At 38.5% G+C, this 19,540-nt stretch overlaps 1 protein-coding gene across 14 annotated transcripts in view; it reads left to right on the plus strand.

Moving 5' to 3' along the window:
- The window catches only part of STXBP5L (syntaxin binding protein 5L), a 426,109-nt gene that overhangs the window by 354,626 nt on the left and 51,943 nt on the right, over positions 1–19,540 (plus strand). For 6 of the 14 annotated variants that reach the window (XM_051859272.2, XM_070072193.1, XM_051859276.2 and 3 more), the window contains one exon: positions 970–1,020. The exons of the other annotated variants lie outside the window; for them this stretch is intronic. In XM_051859272.2, coding sequence (XP_051715232.1) covers positions 970–1,020 — 51 coding nt within the window. The remainder of the gene's footprint in view (positions 1–969; positions 1,021–19,540) is intronic. 14 annotated transcript variants of the gene reach the window in all.

The following is a 19,540-nucleotide window of genomic DNA, read 5'->3' on the forward strand; positions in this document are numbered from 1 at the left end:
GCAACTCATGACAAGAGCCTAGGGTGATTACTGATGCCATAAACAAGAGTGTCAATTTGTTAAGTCAACAACAGGAGTCACTGTGCACTTACTCCTCATGTAGGATCTTTGTCCTTAGTGTGCTGTACATTGAGATCTAATGCTATAACTAGTACTCAAACAGTATTTTTCACTTTATGTTTCTGTGTGGGAGCAAACTGTTTAAATCTTTACTTAATATATGCTAAACTGATCTTCTGTATATAAAGAGAATCGAAAATGGAAGGGGAGAGGGAGTGGATAAGGGGAGGGTTGTGGGTTGGAGGAACGTTATGGGGTGGGGAAGCTATTGTAATCAATATTCTGTACTTTGGAAATTTATATTCATTAAATAAAAGTTTAAAAAAATCTCAAAAAAAAATAATATAATGAGGTTCATTTTAAAATATTTTATATTTTTAGATGGTTTTATCTACTTAATTCGACATCATAGTATTTCATATGGATGCCATCATTTCACTTACCATTGGCATAGTAAAGTTCCTTTGACTACATCATGTATTATAGAATTTTCTTCTATGTCCAAAAAAATGTTGACAGGATTGATCAATTTTTATGTTTTCCATTGTTATTTGTGATATGATCATATACATCTGTTGCTATATCTCTACCTGATAGATTTATCTGAAATTAATTTTTGATTCTGCCTGAATCAAATAAAATATTACTTCTCACACTGCATATCAAAGAAAGAATGAAAAGATACACTTAATCATTTACTGTGAGAACAATTGCTTTCCTCATTTTTGTCTGCTTATTAATTACTGAATAGTGATTAACATTGAAACAATATTTCTGCTTCCATACATACTTACTAAATAATTTTTCATTGAAATTTTAACAAGTTAATACAAGACATACTGTTTCCACACACTCCTTCTTAATTTTATATAATTAACAACTACCTTTTTCCTTTTTCTGTTGTTTCAGTTAAAGGATCAAGAAAGTTAAGTCTGCCAACAGATCTTAAGGCTGATCTTGGTACGGTAGGCAAAAGCCAACAATTTTCAGTTTTCTTACATTCATTTGGCTGAACATTTTTACCAACCAACCCATGAACAACACAATTTTCCTAAATAGCAGTATATGATAGTTTTACAAAAAAGGCTCTCTTAAAAATCACCATACAGTTCTGTTGGCAGCATTCAACATTTTGTTTGTTAATAGTCATTTTACAAAATTGTTTTCAAGTCATTACATACCAAGGTATGTAACATTTTATTTTCTTTGTATCATGAAAATGTTTTAAAACATTGACTACAACCATGTAAAAAAGTATGGTTTGCTAAGTTATTTTTCCTATTTTGTATGTAGGTAGCATTTAGAACTAACACTGTTTAAACAATGAACAAAAAGTCTGATATGTGAAAGAGTACAGTTCTTGTCATTTTTTTATTTTAGGGAAGTTATAGAAAATTTGATTTATTTTTAGTTTATTTTTTGTAGTGGCCACAGGCTAATTCATAAGTCTAACTGAAAAAAGAAGGCCTTATCAAATAGTACCTTCATAAATTGATTTCTTTCACAAATTTTGTCCGTAAGTTTCAGTATGAGTTGCTTTTTTGCTTTCTCATCGTTAAAAAATTTCACTGGATAACCTTATTTTAATTTCCTTTACCCTGACTTAAAGCCATAGCATTAAGCCCTAATAATTTCATGGTTAAAACAATGAAAATACACTAGTTTTTGCATTGTTCTTCAGAGTTTAAAAATCAATTTCATATTATTTTATATGTTGAGCATCCTTAGCCTAAAAGCCCCAAATATAAAACTAAAAAAGTTGTGAATTCTGGAACCTTTTAGGTTACATATTTTCATATTACTGTTTAAAAATGGATAATGTTTATTCAAATATTCCTTGAAAAAAACTGCAAAATCTGAAATACTTCTATTCTGAAGCTTTGGAAAGGAGAAACTCAAACTGTATTTGATTTTCTTAATAATACTTTAAGTTTCCTGTCAATCTTCCCAATCATTTTTTACCCAGAGTGGAAATTTAGATTATGTTATTAATAAATGGTGGATTCAAAATTTGAACCCAGGTCACAGATTATGGTATGAAAGTTTACAGAGCATATTCACATATCTTATCTCATTGTAGCTAAAATAACTGTTATAGCACATCATTTTTTACATTTAAAATGCAATTATATATAATTTATTGATTTGATTAAATAAGACCATTATAGTACTTAAAAAGTTTTATTTTTTATTTATTTATTTATTCAAGTGAAACAGAAAAATGAGTTCCCATTGCTTGTTCACTCCTTAGACACACAGAACAGTATAGAGGCTCAAGCTGGGAGCTTGAAATAAAATCCAGGTCTTCTAGGTGAGGGTCAGGAATCCAGCTACTTAAGTTATCACCACTATTCCCCAAGTCTGCATTAGGAAGAAGTTGGAATCAGTAACAATAGCTGGGAATCAAACCCATGTACTCATAAGTGGGTCACAGGCATCCTAACTATTGTCTTAACTGCTAGTCCAAATCCCCACACCAATTACAGTATTTTTAAATGGAAAGCACTAACATATTAGTTATTGTCATTAGTTAAATATTAAATAAAGTTTTATATCATTGCAAATATAATTGATGTGACATTAACAGGCCTTATAATACCATTTACTGACCTCCTACTATGTGTCAGTTACTGTATCATATAATTTGTACATAATTATATAAAATAAGGTAGGTGATATTCTTCTCACTACACAAAACAACCAAGAAAATTTATGAAAAACTAAGTTCCTAATGTCACAAATATACAAGTGAAACAAATTTAAATAAAATCTGTATGATTTTCCCGTTTTTATTTTAAAATATTTCAGATAATACAGAAAAGTGTAAAGGACAGTTCAATGACCACAGATATATTTAATAATTACTAAAATTTTACTATATTCATTTCATACATAAATGCTATATAAACATATTTACTATTTTGCTTAGAAATAGAGGTATTAGGCTCCTGGATTCGGATTGGTGCAGCGCCAGCCATTGCGACCACTTGGGAATTGAACCAATGGAGGGAGGACCTTTCTCTCTGTCTCTCTCTCTCTCACTGTCTAGAACTCTACCTGTCAAATTAAAAAAATGAGGTATTAATATTGCATATGTAGGATTCATGACAGATTATAAAGTTAGGAAAGAAGGGTATATTATATAAAGGGTATAATTCAATAAAAACAACACGTATAACCTCTTTTATACCAAATAATGTCATTTAACATTTTTATTCTATCTATATTTATGTATTTCCACTCCCTCTGCCATTCCATTCGCATCAAGATTGATTTTCAATTATCTTTATGTACAGAAGATTGATTTAGTATATATTAAGTAAAGATTTCATCAGTTTGCACCCACACAGAAACACAAAGTGTAAAATCAGTACTAATATAATATTACTTCACATTGGACAACACATAAAGGACAGATCCCACATGAGAAGTAAGTACACAGTGACTCCTGTTGTTGACTTAACAATTTGACACTCTTGTTTATGGCGTCAGTAATCTCCCTAGGCTCTAGTCATGAGTTGCCAAGGCTATGGAAGCCTTTTGAGTTCACCAACTTTGATCTTATTCCGACAGGGTCATAGCCAAAGTGGAAGTTCTCTCCTCCCTTCAGAGAAAGGTACTTCCTTCTTTGATGGCCCCATTCTTTCCACTGGGATCTCACTCACAGAGATCTTTCATTTAGGTCGTCGTCTTTTTTTTTTTTTCCAGAGTGTCTTGGCTTTCCATGCCTAAAATACTCTCATGGGCTCTTCAGCCATATCCAAATGCTTTAAGGGCTGATTCTGAGGCCAGAGTGCTATTTAGGACATCTGCCATTCTATGAGTCTGCTGTGTATCCTGCTTCCCATGATGGATCATTCTCTCCCTTTTTGATTCTATCAGTTAGTATTAGCAGATACTGGTCTTGTTTGTGTGATCCCTTTGACTCTTAGACCTATCAGTGTGATCAATTGTGAACTGAAACTGATCACTTGGACTAGTAAGATGACATTGGTACATGCCACCTTGATGGAATTGTATTGGAATCCCCTGGCACGTTTCTAATTCCACCATTAGGGGCAAGTCCGATTGAGCATGTCCCAAATTGTACATCTCTTCCCTCTCTTATTGCCACTATTATATTTAACAGGGATCACTTTTAGTTAAAATTTAAACACCTAAGAATAATTGTGTGTTAATTACAGAGTTCAACCAATAGTACTAGAGCAAAACAAAGAAAAATACTAAAATTGATGAAGTATTACATTGTACATCAACAGTCAGCACAAGAGCTGATCAAGTCACTGTTTCTCATAGTGTCCATTTCACTTCAACAGGTTTCCCCTTTGGTGCTCAGTTAGTTGTCGCCAATCAGGGAGAACATATGATATTTGTCCCTTTGGGACTAGCTTAATTCACTCAGCATGATGTTTTCCAAATTCTCCATCTTGTTGCAAATGACCTGATTTCATTGTTTTTGACTGCTGTATAGTATTCTATAGAGTACATGTCCCATAATTTCTTTATCCAGTCTACTGTTGATGGGCATTTGGGTTGGTTCCAGGTCTTAGCTATTGTGAATTGAGCTGCAATAAACATTAATGTGCAGACAGCTTTTTTGTTTACCAGTTTAATTTCCTTTGGGTAAATTCCAAGGAGTGGGATGGCTGGGTTGTATGGTAGGGTTATATTCAGGTTTCTGAGGAATCTCCAGACTGACTTCCATAGTGGCTTAACCAGTTTGCATTCCCACCAACAGTGGGTTAGTGTTCCTTTTTCCCCACATCCTCTCCAGCATCTGTTGTTGGTAGATTTCTGAATGTGAGCCATTCTAACTGGGGTGAGGTAGAACCTCATTGTGGTTTTGATTTGCATTTCCCTGATTGCTAGTGATCTTGAACATTTTTTCATGTGTCTGTTGGCCATTTGGATTTCCTCTTTTGAAAAATGTCTATTGAGGTCCTTGGCCCATCTCTTAAGAGGTTGTTTGTTTTGATATTGTGGAGTTTCTTTATTTCTTAGTAGATTCTGGGATCAACCCTTTATCTATTGCGCAGTTCGCAAATATATTTTCCCATTCTGTCGGTTGCCTCTTCACTTTCTTGACTGTTTCTTTGAAGTACAGAAACTTCTCAATTTGATGCAATCCCAAATGTTAATTTTGGCTTTGACTGCCTGTGCCTCTGGGGTCTTTTCCAAGAAGTCATTGCCGGTACCAATATATTGCAGGGTTTCTCCAGTGCTCTCTAATTATTTGATGGTTTCAGGTCATAGATTTAAGTTTTAATCCATGTTGAGTGAATTTTTGTGTAAGTTGAAAGGTAGGGGTCTTGCTTCATGATTCTGCATGTGAAAATCCAATTTTCCCAGCACCATTTATTGAATAGAATGTCCTTACTCCAGGGATTGGTTTTGGATCCTTGATCAAATATAAGTTGGTAGTAGATGTTTGGATTGATTTCTGGTGTTTCAATTCTGTTCCATTGGTCTATCCATCTGTTTCTGTACCAGTACCATGCTGTTTTGATAACAACTGCCCTCTAGTAGTATGTCCTGAAATCTAGTATTGTGATGCCTCTGGCTTTGTTTTTGTTGTACAAGATTACTTTAGCTACTCGTGGTCTCCTGTGTCTCCATATGAATTTCAGCATCATTTTTTCCAGATCTGAGAAGAAGGTCTTCGGTATTTTGATTGGTATTGCATTGAATCTGTAAATTGCTTGTGGGAGAATGGGCATTTGATGATGTTGATTCTTCCAATCCATGAGCATGGAAGATTTCTCCATTTTTTGGTATCCTCTCCTCTTTCTTTCTGTAATTTTGTAATTTTCATCATAGAGATCCTTAACGTCCTTGGTTAAGTTTATTCCAAGGTATTTGATTGTTTTTGTAGCTATTGTGAATGGGATTGATCTTAGAAGTTCTTCCTCAGCCATGGCATTGCCTGTGTATACAAAGGCTGTTGATTTTTGTGCATTGATTTTATATCCTGCCACTTTGCCAAACTCTTCTATGAGTTCCAATAGTCTCTTAGTAGAGTTCTTTGGATCCCCTAAATAAAGAACAATATCGCCTGCAAAGAGGGATAGTTTGACTTCTTCCTTCCCAATTCGTATCCCTTTAATTTCTTTTTTCTTGCCTAATAGCTCTGGCTAAAACTTCCAGAACTAAGACGGCGCCCGTGGCTCAATAGACTAATCCTCCGCCTTGCGGTGCTGGCACACTGGGTTCTAGCCCAGGTGGGGGTGCCGGATTCTGTCCCGGTTGCCCCTCTTCCAGGCCAGCTCTCTACTATGGCCCAGGAGTGCAGTGGAGGATGGCCCAAGTCCTTGGGCCCTTCACCTGCATGGGAGACCAGGAGAAGCACCTGGCTCCTGGCTTCAGATCAGCGCGATGCGCTGGCCACAGCGGCCATTGGAGAGTGAACCAACAGCAAAAGGAAGACCTTTCCCTGTGTCTCTCTCTCTCTCTCACTGTCCACTGGCTGGTAAAAAAAAAATCCAGAACTATATTGAATAGCAGTGGTGAGAGTGGGCATCCCTGTCGGGTACCAGATCTCAGTGGAAATGCTTCCAGCTTTTCCCCATTCAATAGGATGTTGGCCATGGGAATTTCCTAAATTGCTTTGATTGTATTGAGGATGTTCCTTCCATACCCAGTTTATTCCTTGTTCTCATCATGAAAGGGTGTTGAATTTTATCGAATGCTTTCTCTGCATCTATTGAGATAATCATATGGTTTTTCTTCTGCAGTCTGTTAATGTGGTGTATCACGTGGATTGTTTTGCGAACATTGAACCATCCCTGCATACCAGGGATAAATCCCACTTGGTCTGGGTGGATGATTTTTCTGATGTGTTGCTGTAATCTATTGGCCAGAATTTTATTGAGGATTTTTGCATCTATGTTCATCAGGGATATCGGTCTGTAATTCTCTTTCAATGCTGCATCTTTCTCTGGCTTAGGGATTAAGATGATGCAGGCTTCAAAAAAAATTTGGGAGGATTCCCTCTTTTTCAGTTGTTCTGAATAGTTTGAGAAGAATTGGAGTTAGTTCTTCTTTCAATGTCCGGTGGAATTCCGCAGTGTATCCATCTGGTCCTGGGCTTTTCTTTGTTGGGAGGGCCTTTATTACTGTTTCTATTTCTGTCTCAGTTATGGGTCTGTTTAGGTTTTCTACATCTTCCTGGTTCAATTTAGGTAGGTTGCATGTGTCCAGGAATCTATCCATTTCTGATAGATTTCCCTGTTTGCTGGCATACAAGTCCTTGTAGTAATTTCTGATGATTCTTTTCATTTCTGTGGTGTCTGTTGTTACATTTCCTTTTTCTTCTCTGATTTTATTGATTTGGGTCTTTTCTCTTCTTTTTTTAGTTAGTTGGGCCAGTGGGGTGTCAATTTTGTTTATTTTTTCAAAAAACCAGCTCCTTGTTTGGCTGATTTTTTGTAAATTTTCTTGATTCAATCCTGTTGATTTCTTCTCTGATTTTAATTATTTCTCTTCTCCTACTAGATTTGGGTCTGGTGTGCTGCAGTTTTTCTAGATCCTTGAGATGCTTTGAAAGCTCATTTATTTGGTGCCTTTCCAAATTCTTTTTTTTTTATTATTTTAAACTTTTATTTAATGAATATAAATTTCCAAAGTACGACTTATGGATTACAATGGCTTCCCCACCATACCGTCCTTCCCACCCACAACCCTCCCCTTTTCCACTCCCTCTCCCCTTCCATTCACATCAAGATTCATTTTCGATTATCTTAATATACAGAAGATCAGCTTAGTATACATTAAGTATGGATTTCAACAGTTTGCTCCCACACAGAAACATAAAGTGAAAAATAATAGATGATTTTTTTAAATGATGATGAAATCAGAGCAGACCTATTGTCATGTTTAATCCCAGTAAGAATCAAGTTGGGAATTGATAATTTCTTTTTTTTTTTTACAGAGGATCAGTTTAGTATGCATTAAGTAAGGATTTCAACAGTTTGCACCCCATAGAAACACAAAGTGAAATATATTGTTTGAGTACTCGTTATATCATTAAGCCTCAATGTACAGCTCATTAAGGATAGAGATCCTACATGAGGAGTAAGTGCACAGTGACTCCTGTTGTTGACTTTACCAATTGACACTCCTGTCTATGGCATCAGTAATCTCCCTATGCTCCAGTCATGAGTTTCCAAGGCTATGGAAGCCCTCTGAGTTCTCCGACTCTTATCTTGTTTAGACAAGGTTATAGTCAAAGTGGAGGTTCTCTCCTCCCTTCAGAGAAAGGTACCTCCTTCTCTGATGACCTGTTCTTTCCACTGGGATCTCACTCACAGAGATCTTTTGCCAGAGTGTCTTGGCTTTCCATGCCTGAAATACTCTCATGGGCTTTTCAGCCAGATCCGAATGCCTTTAGGGCTGATTCTGAGGCCAGAGTGCTATTTAGGACATCTGCCATTCTATGAGTCTGCTGAGTATCTCACTTCCCATGTTGGATCACTCTCCCCTTTATTTACTCCATCAGTTAGCGTTAGCAGGTACTAGACTTGTCTATGTGCTCCCTTTGACTCCCAGTCCCTCCACCATGACCAACTGTGAACTGAAATTGATCACCTGGAACAGTAAGATGGCATTGGTACATGCCACCTCAATGGGATTGAATTGGAATCCCCTGGTATGCTTCCAACTCCACCACTTGGGGCAAGTCAGCCTGAGCATGTCCCAAATTATACATCTCTTCCCTCTCCCATTCCCACTCCCATGTTCAACAGGGATCACATTTCAGTTAATTTTCAACACTTAAGAATAACTGTGCATCAATTACAGAACTAAACCAGTCATATTAAGTAGAACAGATAAAAAAACTACTAAGAGGGATAATGTATTAAGTTGTTCATTAACAGTCAGGGCTATGCTGATCAAGCCACCGTTTCCCATAGTGTCCACCTCACTCCAACAGGTTTCCCTCTTGGTGTTCAGTCAGTCGTCACCGATCAGGGAGAACATATGGTATTTGTCCCTTTGGGACTGGCTTATTTCACTCAGCATGATGTGTTCCAGGTTCCTCCATTTTGTTGCAAATGACTGGATTTCGTTGTTTCTTACTGCGGTATAGTATTCTAAAGAGCACATATCCCATAATTTCTTTATCCAGTCTATCGTTGATGGGCATTTAGGTTGGTTCCAGGTCTTAGCTTTTGTGAATTGAGCTGCAATAAACATTAGGCTGCAGACCTCTTTTTTGTTTGCCAATTTAAATTCCTTTGGGTAAATTCCAAGGAGTGGGATGGCTGGGTCGAACGGTAGGGTTATCTTCAGGTTTCTGAGGAATCTCCAGACTGACTTCCATAGTGGCTTGACCAGTTTGCATTCCCACCAACAGTGGGTTAGTGTCCCTTTTTCCCCACATCCTCGCCAGCATCTGTTGTTGGTAGATTTCTGCATGTGAGCCATTCTAACCGGGGTGAGGTGAAACCTCATTGTGGTTTTGATTTGCATTTCCCTGATTGCTAGTGACCTTGAACATTTTTTCATGTGCCTGTTGGCCATTTGGATTTCCTCTTTTGAAAAATGTCTATTGAGGTCCTTGGCCCATCTCTTAAGTGGGTTGTTAGTTTTGTTTTTGTGGAGTTTCTTGATCTCTTTGTAGATTCTGGTTATTAACCCTTTATCTGTTGCATAGTTTGCAAATATTTTTTCCCATTCTGTCGGTTGTCTCTTCACTCTCCTGACTGTTTCTTTTGCAGTACAGAAACTTCTCAATTTGATGCAATCCCAATAGTTGATTTTGGCTTTGACTGCCTGTGCCTCCCGAGTCTTTTCCAGAAATTCTTTGCCTGTGCCAATATCTTGAAGGGTTTCTCCAATGTTCTCTAGTAACTTGATGGTGTCAGGTCGTAGATTTAGGTCTTTAATCCATGTTGAGTGGATTTTTGTGTAAGGTGAAAGGTAGGGGTCTTGCTTCATGATTCTGCACGTGGAAATCCAATTTTCCCAGCACCATTTATTGAATAGACTGTCCTTGCTCCAGGAATTAGTTTTAGATCCTTGATCAAATATAAGTTGGCTGTAGATGTTTGGGTTGATTTCTGGTGTTTCAATTCTGTTCCATTGGTCTATCCATCTGTTTCTGTACCAGTACCATGCTGTTTTGATTACAACTGCCCTGTAGTATGTCCTGAAATCTGGTATTGTGATGCCTCCGGCTTTGTTTTTGTTGTACAAGATTGCTTTAGCTATTCGAGGTCTCTTGTGCCTCCATATAAATTTCAGCACCATTTTTTCCAGATCTGAGAAGAAGGTCTTCGGTATCTTGATTGGTATTGCATTGAATCTGTAAATTGCTTTTGGGAGAATGGACATTTTGATGATATTGATTCTTCCAATCCATGAGCATGGAAGATTTTTCCATTTCTTGGTATCCTCTTCTATTTCTTTCTTTAAGGTTTTGTAATTTTCATCGTAGAGATCTTTAACGTCTTTGGTTAAGTTTATTCCAAGGTATTTGATTGTTTTTGTAGCTATTGTGAATGGGATTGATCTTAGAAGTTCTTCCTCAGCCATGGCATTGCCTGTGTATACAAAGGCTGTTGATTTCTGTGCATTGATTTTATACTCTGCTACTTTGCCAAACTCTTCTATGAGTTCCAATAGTGTCTTAGTAGAGTTCTTTGGGTCCCCTAAATAAAGAATCATGTCATCTGCAAAGAGGGATAGTTTGAGTTCTTCCTTCCCAATTTGTATCCCTTTAATTTCTTTTTCTTGCCTAATAGCTCTGGCTAGAACCTCCAGAACTATATTGAATAGCAGTGGTGAGAGTGGGCATCCCTGTCTGGTACCAGATCTCAGTGGAAATGCTTCCAACTTTTCCCCATTCAATAGGATGTTGGCTGTGGGTTTTTCATAGATTGCTTTGATTGTATTGAGGAATGTTCCTTCCAAACCCAGTTTGCTTAGAGTGTTCATCATGAACGGGTGTTGTATTTTATCAAATGCTTTCTCGGCATCTATTGAGATAATCATATGGTTTTTCTTCTGCAGTCTGTTAATGTGGTGTATCACATTGATTGTCTTGCGCACATTAAACCATCCCTGCATACCAGGGATAAATCCCACTTGGTCTGGGTGGATGATCTTTCTGATGTGTTGTTGCATTCTATTGGCGAGAATTTTATTGAGGATTTTTGCATCTATGTTCATCAGGGATATTGGTCTGTAATTCTCTTTCAGTGCTGCATCTTTTTCCGGCTTAGGAATTAAGGTGATGCTGGCTTCATAGAAAGAATTTGGGAGGATTCCCTCTTCTTCGATTGTTCTGAATAGTTTGAGAAGATATGGAGTTAGTTCTTCTTTAAACGTCTGGTAGAATTCAGCAGTGTATCCATCTGGTCCTGGGCTTTTCTTTGTTGGGAGGGCCTTTATTACTGTTTCTATTTCTGTCTCAGTTATGGGTCTGTTTAGGTTTTCTACATCTTCCTGGTTCAATTTAGGTAGGTTGCATGTGTCCAGGAATCTATCCATTTCTGATAGATTTCCCTGTTTGCTGGCATACAAGTCCTTGTAGTAATTTCTGATGATTCTTTTCATTTCTGTGGTGTCTGTTGTTACATTTCCTTTTTCATCTCTGATTTTATTGACTTGGGTCTTTTCTCTTCTTTTTTTAGTTAGTTGGGCCAGTGGGGTGTCAATTTTGTTTATTTTTTCAAAAAACCAGCTCCTCGTTTGGCTGATTTTTTGTAATGTTTTTCTTGATTCAATCCTGTTGATTTCTTCTCTGATTTTAATTATTTCTCTTCTCCTACTAGATTTGGGTCTGGTTTGCTGTAGGTTTTCTAGATCCTTGAGGTGAATTGAAAGCTCATCTATTTGGTGTCTTTCCAATTTATTGATGTAGGCACCTATTGATATAAACTTTCCTCTTAACACTGCTTTTGCTGCGTCCCATAAGTTTTGGTATGTTGTGCTGTTATCCTCTTTTACTTCCAGAAAGTTTTTGATTTCTCTTTTGATTTCTTCTATGACCCATTGTTCATTCAGGAGCATGTTGTTCAATCTCCATGTGTTTGCGTATGCTCTAGGGATTCCTGAGTTGCTAATTTCCAACTTCATTCCTTTATGGTCTGAGAAGCTGCATGGTATGATTCTAATTCTTTTGAATTTGCTGAGACTTGCTTTATGGCCTAGTATGTGGTCAATCCTAGAGAAGGTTCCATGTACTGCTGAGAAGAATGTAAAATCTTTAGCTGTAGGATTGAAAGTTCTGTATATATCTGTTAGATCCATTTGGGCTATAGTGTCGTTTAAATTAACTGTATCCTTGTTGATCTGACCGGATGATCTGTCTATTTCTGAGAGTGGAGTGTTGAAGTCCCCCAGTACTACTGTATTGGGGTCTAAGTCTCCCTTTAAGTCCCTTAACAAATCTTTTAAATAAACCAGTGCCCTGTAGTTACGTGCATATACATTGATAATTGTTATATCTTCCTGTTGAATTGATCCCTTAATCATGATATAGTGTCCCTCTTTGTCTCTCTTAACAGTTTTTGTGGTAAAGTTTATGTTGTCCGATATTAAGATGGCTATGCCCGCTCTTTTTTCATTTCTGTTGGCATGGTATATCTTTTTCCAGCCTTTCACTTTCAGTCTGTATGGATCTTTGTTGGAAAGATGTGTTTCTTGTAAGCAGCAAATAGATGGGTTTTGTTCCTTAACCCAATCAGCCAATCGGTGTCTTTTAACTGGACAGTTCAGGCCATTAACGTTCAATGTGACTAATGATAAGTAGTAGCTTTGCCCTGCCATTTGCCAAAGATAAGTTCTAATATATGCTTTGAATTCCCTGTGATCTTTTGCTGTGAGGTTTCCTTCCTTTACCTTCTTTCATATTGATGACCGTGTTTCTGTGTTTCTGTGTGTAACACATCTTTAAGCATCTTTTGCAGGGCTGGACGAGTGGCAACAAATTCTTTCAATTTCTGTTTGCAATGAAAAGTCTTTATTTCACCTTCATTCACAAATGATAGCTTTGCAGGATATAATATTCTGGGCTGGCAGTTGTTCTCTCTTAGTACCTGGGCTATATCTCGCCATTCCCTCCTAGCTTTTAGAGTTTCTGATGAGAAGTCAGCTGTGAGTCTGATTGGAGATCCTCTGAGAGTAATCTGACGTTTCTCTCTTGCACATTTTAGGATCTTTTCTTTATGTTTCACTGTGGAGAGTTTAATTACAACGTGTCGTGGTGAGGATCTCTTTTGGTCGTGTTTATTAGGGGTTCTGTGAGTTTCCTGTACTAGGATTTCTCTGTCCTTCTCCAAACCTGGGAAATTTTCTGCTAATATCTCACTAAAAAGGCCTTCTAATCCTTTCTCCCTCTCCATGCCTTCAGGAACTCCTAGAACCCGAATGTTGGGTTTTTTAATAGTATCCTGAAGATTCCCGACAATATGTTTTAGATTCCTAATTTCCTCTTCTTTTCTTTGGTCTGACTGTATCCTTTCCTGTTCTCTGTCTTCTAAGTCCGATATTCTCTCTTCTGCTTCACCCATTCTGTTTGTAAGGCTCTCTATTGTGTTTTTCATTTGATCTATTGAATTCTTCACTTCAGTCACTATCACAGTTTCCTGTTGTACTAGTTGTTTCGTTTCATTTTGATTCCTCCTTAATATTTCATTTTCACGAGAGAGATTTTCTATCTTGTCCATTAAGGATTTGTGTAGTTCAAGAATTTGTTTTTGAGAACTTCTTAATGTTCTTATCAATTTTTTGAGATCCGCTTCTTGCATTTCTTCTATGTCATCATCTTCATAATCTTGAATTGGTGTGTCTTTTTCATTTGAGGGCGTCATGGTGACTTCCTTGTTTTTATTACCTCGGTTTTTGCATTTGTTACTTGGCATATTGGAGATATTTGGTTTCTTCACTGTGGTGCTTTTTCTTGTTATACTATGACTCTAGATTAAGTGGACTATCTGTTTTTGATGGAACCTTAGGGCTTGAGATGGGTGTGGCCTGAGAGCTCTGTTTGGTGTGCCAAAGGTGACACTCCCAGGTTAGGCGTGGTAAATCTCTCTCTCTCTCTCCTTTTTTTTTTTTTTAATTCAAAAGGGAAGTAATTCTGCACAGCTGAACGAAGTTGGAGGTAGTTAGCAGGCAAATGATATACCCACAGGAGCCAGAGATCGGAAGCTCTTTCCCAAGAACCCCACAGGGAATCTGTTCGGCCCTCAGAGTGGGCTCAAATTCTCCTTCAGCCTCCCACTGGGTTGCCAAAGTTATGGAATTGTAGCGTCTCTGGAGAGTGCTCACGTGAATTCCGTGAGTTCTCTCCCCCACCGTCTCTTTTTTCACAGTCTCAGTTCAGTAGCACCACAAATTTACTAGGTCCTAATCTCCTGTTAATTCGCCCCGCCCAGAGTCAGGTTTTTCTGCTAGGCTCAGGGCCGGTGCAGACCTGAGGTCGCTCTGCTTATGACGTATGTCCAAGATGGCGCCTGCTCTTTGTCTTGCTCGCCCTTGAGAGGTGAGCGGAGAGAGAGAAACTCGTGTCCGTACTAGTCACCCCTTTTTTTTTTCTCTCTCTCTCTCTCTTCCAGTTAGCCTTGTGAACTTCCCCCCCCGGGGGTCGTTCCCTCTAGTCTCCTCTCTCCGCTTGCCTGCCGGTGTCTCAGGCTATTGTGGTTCGGCTCACCTCGCGTTCCAGCGCTGGTGTGTTGAGTCTGCCGCTGGTGTCCCGAACTGTGGGCTCCCACGCTCTCCACGCAGGTCCGCTGTGAGTCACGCGTTCCGGAAGAGTTTCTTCTGCTGTTTCCTCCCCTACTCTTCCTTGAACCTGCAGTATCTCCACTTTTATTAACTATCTCTCCCCAGACTATTAGTGTGCTCCCTTCCTATTCCGCCATCTTCCTACCCAGAGCGGACATCTCTTTCTTGTTCTGGTGCCTTTCCAAATTCTTGATGTAGGCACCTATTGATATAAACTTTCCTCTTAACACTGCTTTTGCCATATCCCATAAGTTTTGATATGTTGTGCTGTTATCCTCATTTACTTCCAGAAAGTTTTTGATTTCTCTTTTGATTTCTTCTATCACCCAGTGTTCATTCAGGAGCATGTTGTTCAATCTCCATGTGTTTGCATATGCTCTAGGGATTCCTGAATTGCTAATTTCCAAATTCATTCCTTTATGGTCTCAGAAGATTCATGGTATGATTTCAATCTTTGTCAATTTGCTCATCCTTGCTTTATGGCCTACTTATGTAGTCAATCCTAGAGAAGGTTCCATGTACAGCTGAGAAGAATGTGAATTCTTTATGTGTAGGATGAAAAGTTCTGTAGATATCTATTAGATTCATTTGGGCTATAGTGTCATTTAAATCTAGTGTGTTATTGTTGATCTTCTGTCCTGTTGATCTATTTATTTTTATTTTATTTTTTATTTTTTTATTTTTTCATTTTTGACGGGCAGAGTGGACAGTGAGAGAGATAGAGACAGAGAGAAAGGTCTTCCTTTTGCCGTTGGTTCACCCTCCAATGGCCGCCGTGGCTGGCGCACTGCGGCCGGCGCACTGCGCTGATCCGATGGCAGGAGCCAGGTACTTATCCTGGTCTCCCATGGGGTGCAGGGCACAAGGACTTGGGCCATCCTCCACTGCACTCCCTGGCCACAGCAGAGAGCTGAGCTGAAAGAGGGGCAACCAGGACAGAATCCGGTGCCCCGACCAGGGCTAGAACCCGGTGTGCTGGCGCCCCAAGGCAGAGGATTAGCCTAGTGAGCAGTGGTGCCGGCCCTATCTATCTATTTCTGAGAGTGGAATATTGAAGTCCCCCAGTACTATTGCATGGGGTCTAAGTCTCCCTTTAAGTCCCTTAACAAATCTTTTAAATAAACCAGTGCCCTGTAATTAGGTGCATGTACATTGATAATTGTTATATCTTCCTGTTGAATTGATCCCTTAACCATTATATAGGGCCCCTCTTTGTCTCTCCTAACAGTTTTTATGGTAAAGTTTATGTTGTCTGATATTAAGATGGCTATGCCCGTTCTTTTTTCATTTCTGTTGGCATGGTATATCTTTTTCCAGCCTTTCACTTTCAGTCTGTATGCATCTTTGTTGGAAAGATGTGTTTCTTGTAACCAGCAAATTATGAGTTTTGTTCCTTAACCCAATCAGCCAATCGGTGTCTTTTAACTGGACAGTTCAGGCCATTAACGTTCAATGTGACTATTGATAAGTAGTAACATTTCCCTGCCATTTGCCAAAGATATTTTCTAATATATGCTTTGAATTCCCTGTGCTCTTTTGCTGTGAAGTTTCTTTCCTTTACCTTCTTTCATATTGATGACCGTGTTTCTGTGTTTCTGTGTGTAACACATCTTTAAGCATCTTTTGCAGGGCTGGACGAGTGGCGACAAATTCTTTCAATTTCTGTTTGCTATGAAAGGTCTTTATTTCACCTTCATTCACAAATGAGAGCTTAGCAGGGTCTAATATTCCGGGCTGGCAGTTTTTCTCTCTTAGTACCTGTGCTATGTCTCGCCATTCCCTTCTAGCTTGTAGGGTTTCTGATGAGAAGTCTGCTGTGAGTCTAATTGGAGATACTCTGAGAGTAATCTGACGTTTCTCTCTTGTACATTTTAGGATCTTTTCTTTCTGTTTCACTGTGGTGAGTTTAATTACAACATGTCGTGGTGAGGATCTCTTTTGGTCATGTTTACTAGGGGTTCTATTAGCTTCCTGTACTAGGATGTCTCTGTCCTTCTCCAAACCTGGGAAATTTTCTGCTAGTATCTCACTAAAAAGACCTTCTAATCCTTTCTCTCTCTCCATGCCTTCAGGAACTCTTAGAACCCAAATGTGAGGTTTTTTAATAGTATCCTGTAGATTCCCCACAATATTTTTTAGATTTCTGATTTCCTCTTCTTTTTTTGGTTTGACTGTATCCTTTCCTGTTCTCTGTCTTCTAAGTCCGATATTCTCTCTTTTGCTTCTCTCATTCTGTTTTTAAGGCTCTCTAATGTGTTTGTCATTTGATCTATTGAATTCTTCATTTCATTATGATTTCTGGTCATTATCACAGTTTCCTGTTGTACTAGTTGTTTCATTTCATTTTGATTCCTCCTTAAGATTTCATTTTCATGAGAGAGATTTTCTATCTTGTCCATTAAGGATTTGTGTAGTTCAAGAATTTGTTTTTGAGAACTTCTTAATGTTCTTATCAATTTTTTGAGATCCGCTTCTTGCATTTCTTCTATCTCATCATCTTCATAATCTTGAATTGGGGTGTCTTGCTTGTTCTTGTTACCTTGGTTTCTGCATTTGTTTGGAATTGTGGAAATATTCTTTGGTTTCTTCGCTGTGGTGCTTTTTCTCGTTATACTATGACTCTAGATTAAGTGGACTGTCTGCTTTTGATGGAGCCTTAGAGGCTTGAGATGGGTGTGGCCTGAGAGCTCTGTTTGGTTCCTCAGGGTTAAGGGTGTGCCAAAGGTGACACTCCTAGGTTAGGCGTGGTAAATCTCTCTCTTTCTTTCTTTCCTTTTTTGATTCAAAAGGGAAGTAATTCCACACAGCTAAATGGAATTGGAGGTAGTTAGGAGGCGAATGATATACCCACAGGAGCCAGAGATGGGGAGCTCTTTCCCAAGGACCACACAGGGAATCTGTTCTGCCCTCAGTGTGGGCTCAAATTCTCCTGCAGTCTCCCTCTGAGTTGCCAAGGTTACCTATTAATAGCGTCTCTGGAGAGTACTCACGTGAATTCGTTGAGTTCTCTCCCCCACCGTCTCTTTTTTCACAGTCTCAGTTCAGTAGCACCACACATTCACTAGGTCCTAATCTCCTGTTATCCCACCCCCCGAGAGTCAGGTTTTTCTGCTAGGCTCAGGGCTGGTGGTGAAGACCTGAGGTCGCTCGGCTTATGACATATGTCCAAGATGGCGCCTGCTCTTTGTCTTGCTCGCCCTTGAGAGGTGAGCAGAGAGAGAGAAACTCGTGTTATATCGGTCACTTTTCTCTCTCTCTCTCTCTCTCTCTCTCTCTCTTCTAGTTAGCCTGGTGAACTTTTCCCCACGGGGTTTCAGGCCTCGTTCCCTCTAGTCTCCTCTTTCCACTTGCCCGCCGGTGTCTCGGGCTATTGAGGTTTGGCTCACCTCGCATTCCAGCACTGGTGTGTTGAGTGTGCCGCTGGTGTCCCAAACTGTGGGCTCCCACACTCTCCACGCAGGTCCACTGTGAATCACTAGTTCTGGAAGAGTTTCCTCTGCTGTTTCTTCCCCTACTCTTCCTTGAACCTGCAGTGTCTCCACTTTTATTAAACTCTCTCTCCCCGGACTATCAGTGTGCTCCCTTCCTATTCCGCCATCTTGCCGCTCAAACCAGCCTGTATTTCTTCTTATAAAAATATACATTCATATCCTTTGCCCATTTCTTAACTAGATTGTTTTGTTGAATTTCTTGACTTCCTTATATCTTCTGAATATGACTCCTTTATCAGATGTGTGTTTGCAAACATTTTCTCCCATTCTGTTGGTGGTCGTTTCACTTTGTTGTTTCCTTTGCTGTGCAGAAGTTCTTTACTTTGATGTAATCCTGTTTACTTCATTTTGATTTTTTTGTTGTTCTTTTAGGATATATCAAAAAAAAGTCACTGCCCATGCCAACGTGTTAGAATGTTTCCCCTATTTTTTCCAATAGTAGTTTCATAGTTTTAGGTATTATGTTTAGATCCTTGACCCATTTTCAGTTGATGTTTGTATTGGGTATAAGGTAGAGGTCTTGTTTTACATATGGAAAACCAATTTTTCCACCATCATTTATTGAAGAGATTGTCCTTTCTCTGAGGGATGTTTTCAGCACATTTGTCAAAGATAAGTTGGCTGAAGATGCATTAATTTATTTTGAGGGTTTTTATTCTGTCCCATTTTTCTGCATGCTGTTTTAGTTACAATAGCCCTATAGTATGTCTTCAGATCTAGTATTGTGTTGCTTCTGGCATTAATTTTATTGCTCAAAATGGCTTTGATTATTCAGGAAATTTTGTATCTTCATATGAATATTAAGGTTGTTTTTTCTGTTTATGTGAAGAATGTCATTGACAAGGATTTTTCTGGTTCTGTGAAGAATGTCATGTCAGAGACTACACTGAATCTGGAAATTGCTTTGGCTAATATGGATTTTTATATTAATTCTTCCTATCCATGAAGATAAATGTCTTTCTATTTTGGATGGTTTATCTTTTTCAATTTCTTTCGTTAGTGTTTTGAAATTTTCATTGTAGAGGTCTTTCAAATCCTTGGATAAATTTATCTCAAGGTATCTAAATTTTTGTAGCTATTTTGAATGGAATTGTTCTTGTAAGTTCCTCTTCAGCATGGCAGTTGTAGGAAAAAACCTTTTTGTGTTAATTATTGTGTATCTTCTAAATTTGCTGAATTCTCTAAATAGTTGGTAGTATCTAGGTTGAGTCTTTTGGTTCCCCTATATATAGAATTATGTCATCTGCAAACAAGGATAA

Source organism: Oryctolagus cuniculus, chromosome 4 (genome assembly GCF_964237555.1).
Source record: "Oryctolagus cuniculus chromosome 4, mOryCun1.1, whole genome shotgun sequence".
NCBI lineage: Eukaryota > Metazoa > Chordata > Mammalia > Lagomorpha > Leporidae > Oryctolagus > Oryctolagus cuniculus.